This window comes from Monodon monoceros, unplaced genomic scaffold (assembly GCF_005190385.1).
Source record: "Monodon monoceros isolate NGI ecotype Baffin Bay Population unplaced genomic scaffold, NGI_Narwhal_1 Super_Scaffold_5, whole genome shotgun sequence".
NCBI lineage: Eukaryota > Metazoa > Chordata > Mammalia > Artiodactyla > Monodontidae > Monodon > Monodon monoceros.
This window is the reverse complement of record NW_021703782.1, coordinates 82,928,302-82,934,514: the sequence shown is the minus strand read 5'-3', so window position 1 is coordinate 82,934,514 and position 6,213 is coordinate 82,928,302. Positions and strand designations below refer to the sequence as shown.

Here is a 6,213-nt window from a genome sequence, read left to right as displayed (position 1 = left end):
TGGTGCGTTTTTATCTTGCTCCTTCATCTGCTGTGTGTTTTTCTGTCTTTTCATTTTGCTTATCTTACTGTGTTTGGGGTCTCCTTTTTGCAGGCTGAAGGTTCGTAGTTCCTGTTGTTTTTAGTGTCTGTCCCCAGTGGCTAAGGTTGGTTCAGTGGGTTGTGTAGGCTTCCTGGTGGAGGGTACTAGTGCCTGTGTTCTGGTGGATGAGGCTGGATCTTGTCTTTCTGTTGGGCAGGTCCACGTCTGGTGGTGTGTTTTGGGGTGTCTGTAGACTTAATATGATTTTGGGCAGCCTCTCTGCTAATGGGTGGGGTTGTGTTCCTGTCTTGCTAGTTGTTTGGCATAGGATGTCCAGCACTGTAGCTTGCTGGTCGTTGAGTGAAGCTGGGTGCTGGCGTTGAGATGGAGATCTCTGGGAGATTTTCGCCGTTTGATATTATGTGCAGCTGGGAGGCCTCTTGTGGACCAGTGTCCTGAAGTTGGCTGTCCCACCTCAGAGGCACAGCACTAACTCCTGGCTGCAGCACCAAGAGCCTTTCATCCACAGGGCTCCTTAATTTGGGATGATTCGTTGTCTATTCATGTATTCCACAGATGCAGGGTACATCAAGTTGATTGTGGAGCTTTAATCCGCTGCTTCTGTGGCTGCTGGGAGAGATTTCCCTTTCTCTTCTTTGTTCTCGCAGCTCCCAGGGGCTCAGCTTTGGATTTGGCCCCGCCTGTGCGTGTAGGTCGCCGGAGGGCGTCTGTTCTTTGCTCAGACAGCCCGGGGTTAAAGGAGCCGCTAATTCGGAGGCTCTGGCTCACTCATGCCAGGGGTAGGGAGAGTCACGGAGTGCAGGGCGAGCCTGCGGCGGCAGAGGCCGGAGAGACGTTGCGCCAGCCTGAGGGGCGCCGTGCGTTCTCCCGGGAGAGTTGTCCCTGGATCCCAGGAACCTGGCAGTGGCGGGCTGCACAGACTCCCCGGAAGGGGGGTGTGGATAGTGACCTGTGTTCGCACACAGGCTTCTTGGTGGCGGCAGGAGCGGCCTTAGCGACTCATGTCTGTCTCTGGGGTCCGCACTTTTAGCCGCGGCTCGCGCCCGTCTCTGGAGCTCCTTTAAGCAGCGTTCTTAATCCCCTCTCCTCGCGTACCAAGAAATAAAGAGGGAAGAAAAAGTCTCTTGCCTCTTCAGCAGGTCCAGACTTTTCCCCGGACTCCCTCCCGGCTAGCCGCGGTGCACTAATGCCCTGCAGGCTGTGTTCACGCCGCCAACCCCAGTCCTCTCCCTGCGATCCAACCGAAGCCCAAGCCTCAGCTCCCAGCCCCGCCCACCCCGGCGGGTGAGCAGACAAGCCTCTCGGCTGGTGAGTGCCGGCCGGCCCTGATCCTCTGTGCGGGAATCTCTCGCTTTGCCCTCCGCACCCCTGTTGCTGTGCTCTCCTCCGCGGTCCCGAAGCTCCCCCGCTCCGCCACCCGCAGTCTCCGCCCGCGAAGGGGCTTCCTAGTGTGAGGACACTTTTCCTCCTTCACAGCTCCCTCCCGCTGGTGCAGGACCCGTCCCTATCCTTTTGTCTCTGTTTATTTTTTTCTTTTGCCCTACCCAGGTACGTGGGGGGTTTCTTGCCTTTTGGGAGGTCTGAGGTCTTCTGCCAGCGTTCAGTAGGTGTTCTGTAGGAGTTGTTTCACGTGTAGCTGTATTTCTGGTGTATCTGTGGGGAGGAGGGTGATCTCCGCGTCTTACTCTTCCGCCATCTTGGGGACCAGATTTAAAAGACGCAAGGATTTTTTTAAGTCACGTTTTTGTCTCCATCTCTATCCTGAAGGATGTTGAAAGAACAAAACGTCTTGTGTGGTTTAAGCACTGCCTTTGGAATCGATATGGATATATTTTAATGGCATTTTTATTCTGTATGATTTTGCTCTGTAACACATTTAATCTTCACAGTAACCCTGTGAGATAGGTATTATTATTACCTCCATTTTAGAGGTAAGGAATCCAAGCTGTGGAGAGGTGAAGTGACCTTTCACCAAGTGGCTGAGCTGGTATTCACTCCAGGCTTGTACTCTGAGAGATGATGTCACACTACATTCCTTCCTGGACCAGGCTTGCAGCAACTTTCTGTTTCATCTTCATCTCTGCCTACCCTCTCCCTACCTCACTGAAAAGCTGCTTATAGATCTTCCTTCAGATGTTTCCTCCCCTCCCAAAGTCTGGGGCTCTAGAGTTCTCTTGAATATGGGGGAGAGATCCTTTCTCTCACTGGTTCCCATGGCAATTCTGTAAATTATAAAATGGAAGAACAATCAGGATTAAATTAACATGTAATTTTAAGTATAGTTGCATGAGGTTAGAGAAATAGGAATGGAAGATCTTGATAAAGACATTTTAGGGAATCCTAAATAGTCCTTTTCTTGTTTGGGATGTGCAAAAAAGTTTTCAGAAACTACTATGCACCGTTAGTCCACAAGTACTTACAATGTACTTACCTTGGAACTTACTTTAAATGCGTCTTTCCTTTGTGCCTTGCGTTTTTGCCTCTGTTTTAAGAACCTGTGGCTATGTAGCTGCTGAATTGAAATAATGATTTTGCTAGCCTATCTGGTGATTTTCTGGGACACTGTAAACCTTAACTAAGCATCTGTAGGTGTGAAGACTTGGTTGGATGTATCAAGGTTTCATTACTCATAGAAATGATCAAAGAATCCCAGAGATCATTAATAGATACAACCAAAGAAGAGTATACTGGAGAAAATACTTAAGTCTCTAGTAGGTACAGAGCCTAGAATTAGAATTTCTGGTTTGACATGTGCTGAGTTCCATCTCTGGATTTTTTAAAGCTCTGTACCATTCTTTACTTTTCTCTCTTTAGGTTTGCCTTGCACTGATTTTGGCCTGAGGTCCAGGATGGTTTGTTCTTGGGACCAGACCTGACCAGAAGTCGACCTCATGAGCACTTCAAGCTCTCCAGCTGCCATGCTCCTCCGGAGGCTGAGGCGGCTCTCCTGGGGCAGCACTGCTGTCCAGCTCTTCATCTTAACGGTGGTGACCTTTGGTCTGCTGGCCCCCCTGGCCTGTCACCGGCTTCTGCACTCTTACTTCTACCTGCGCCACTGGCATCTGAACCAAATGAGCCAAGAGTTCCTGCAGCAAAGCTTGAAAGAGGGTGAAGCTGCCCTCCACTACTTTGAGGAGCTGCCCTCTGCCAATGGCTCGGTGCCCATTGTCTGGCAGGCCACTCCCCGCCCCTGGCTGGTCATCACCATCATCACTGTGGACAGGCAACCTGGCTTCCACTACGTCCTGCAGGTGGTGTCCCAGTTCCACCGGCTTCTTCAACAATGCGGCCCGCAGTGTGAGGGGCACCAACTCTTCCTGTGCAACGTGGAGCGGAGTGTGAGCCATTTCGATGCCAAGCTGCTGTCCAAGTACGTCCCTGTGGCCAACCGCTATGAGGGCACTGAAGATGACTACGGCGACGACCCTTCGACCAACTCGTTTGAGAAAGAGAAGCAGGACTACGTCTATTGCCTGGAATCCTCCCTGCAGACCTACAACCCAGACTACGTCCTGATGGTGGAAGACGACGCCGTTCCAGAAGAGCAGATCTTCCCAGTCTTGGAGCACCTTCTGCGGGCTCGTTTCTCTGAGCCGCACCTCAGAGATGCCCTTTATCTAAAGCTCTATCATCCCGAGAGGCTCCAGCACTACATCAACCCAGAGCCCATGAGGATCCTGGAGTGGGTCGGTGTCGGCATGTTGCTGGGGCCCTTACTAACCTGGATATACATGCGGTTTGCCAGCCGGCCGGGGTTTAGCTGGCCCGTCATGCTCTTCTTCTCCCTGTATAGCATGGGGCTGGTGGAGCTGGTGGGCCGGCACTATTTCCTGGAGCTGCGGCGGCTGAGTCCTTCCCTGTACAATGTGGTCCCTGCTTCACAGTGTTGCACCCCGGCCATGCTCTTCCCTGCCCCGGCGGCCCGGCGGACCCTCACCTACCTGTCCCAGGTGTACTGCCACAAGGGCTTCGGCAAGGACATGGCACTGTACTCACTGTTGAGGGCCAAGGGGGAGCGGGCCTATGTGGTGGAGCCCAATCTCGTGAAACACATCGGGCTCTTCTCCAGCCTTCGGTACAACTTTCACCCAAGTCTGCTCTAGCCTGCCAAGAAATGCCTTTCTGAAATTGGCCACTTCTTGGAGATTCAACTATTGAGCTCTTTATTTGGACATGGTTGCTTGCCGATATTTCATTGTTTTAGGGTTGCTAGGGATATAGACACTGGGATGGCTGAGGAACATACAAGTCCAGAACCTTGGCTTTGGTAACTCTCTGGCAGGAGCAAGCTGTTCACTGTGGGTCCAGACCTCTCGCCCTCCACACAGCCACACTGCCTCATGCAGTCTGACCCACCCAAAGAAGGGCATGTAAATACCACTTATATTCTCCAGTTGTTTTACGCTCTGCTTCATGACAGAGTTTGTGACTGCCAAAAATACTGTACACAGTGATATGACCAGTTTAGGATTTTAAGCGTAGAATTTGGTGAAAGGTGAGATTCTTTTGCAATGATTTCTTTCTCAGTGGGAATAAGAATGGATGTATGTTTAGAATATATGTCCCAAGAGGCAGGACCACGTTGATAGATTCTATTTGTTTCCTTGACCTGGAGTAATAAAAGCCGCGCAGGGCCCGGCATCTTGGAGGCAGGTGACCCGGCTTTTGTTACCTGGCGTTTTCTTTTCCACACATCTGTAGTGCACTGATAATCAGTGTTGTCTGTGAGAACTTTAAGGCACAGCAAGATCTGAAATCACCTTCTGGATCCTCAAAGTCAGATTGCTTATGTTTAGCAGTGATTTAATATTGAAGATTTCTATCATACTCTGATTCTTTGAAAGTTGGACATTGCAGAATGATATAGAATGGGTGAGCTTTTTACTAATAGCATATCCTTTTCCCTAACTTTGCTGGCTAATCATTCACCTTCACTTCTTTTTCTTCTATGTAGCATGATGTTATAGAAGAAAAAGCATGGACTGAAGTCAGAAGACCTGAATTTTTATTTCAGATCTCTGTTAGGTCCCAGTGGTGTGAACTTGGGCAAGTCATAAGCACTCTGAGTCTCAGGTTTGTCACCTGTAAAATGGGGACAGTGATATCTACTTTTTTATGTTGCCTTGAGGATTAAATGACAGAATGTATGTAGAACACTAGCAAGTGCTTATCTCACAGAGGGCACTTGGTGAATATTAGTTCTTCTCTCTCCTATAATAAGCATATGAAACGCAAGTGTATTTTGGATAAAGGTATTAATGATATTATTTAAAGTATGATATGGGGCATAGGGCTGACACCTATGGAGCAGCTGTTCCAGACCAAACACTGCTAGAATAAAGGCTGACTTTTCCTTGTGACTTCGGAAGGATACGCAGCTCAAGATAAGAATTGTTCATTCAACTGGAAATGATCGAGACTCCTCTTGAGCTTATTCCAAGACTAGCATCCGAAAACTACTCTTCTCAAAAGTTACAAGTAAATTTCATTTGACAATACTTATCAAACCAGTGGCCAACTGTCCCTTTGTGGGGATGGATGATTATATTAGAGTGCAAGCAGCTGTCCAGTTTGTTTCAGTGCCACATCTTCCCTTTGCTTTTAAGTTTCCACAGTGAGCTAACATCTTGGGATCTGCTCGAGAACACTGAGAGAGTAACAGGGGTTCATCACCACACTTTATAGATGAACAAACAGGCCCCGAAATGTTAAAGGATTTCTTCAGGTTCACACAGCTGAACAGCAGCAGAGAGGACTGGAATGTAGTAGATTTTCTGACTTCCAGCCCCTGTACTTTTTTCTTAACTGCATTCATTTTATAAATATCTATGTAGTCAAATTCTCTTTTGTGAAATCTGATTGTGACCTGGACTAAATAATGTCTCTGTAAGCTAAGGTGGTAAAACCTCACTGTGGTGTTGGTCTTGGGGAACAAACAGGTATCAATATATGTTGTGTTTTTATAGTGAGCTGTTATGTATCCCCCAGGAATGTACAAAGTGACTAGAGCTACTAGATGACATATTGAGATTCTCAGATTCCACCCCTTCATCTCTCCTTGCCCAGTAACTGGTTCAGCCCCATGTTTGAGAATTGAACCACCCTCAACCTAGAATTCATTTGAGTTTGTTGCATTAGTGATTGGATCTCCTCATGAAAAGTTTGTGTCCA

The 6,213-nt window shown here is 48.5% G+C and overlaps 1 protein-coding gene across 1 annotated transcript; it reads left to right on the top strand.

The window, feature by feature from the left end:
• Window positions 1-2,875: 2,875 nt before the first annotated feature.
• On the top strand, window positions 2,876-4,690 carry TMEM246 (transmembrane protein 246). Its single transcript, XM_029201497.1, has one exon. It carries the CDS (start codon window positions 2,934-2,936, stop codon window positions 4,143-4,145), a length of 1,212 nt encoding a protein of 403 aa, XP_029057330.1. The 5' UTR covers window positions 2,876-2,933; the 3' UTR covers window positions 4,146-4,690.
• The last annotated feature ends 1,523 nt before the right edge of the window (window positions 4,691-6,213 follow it).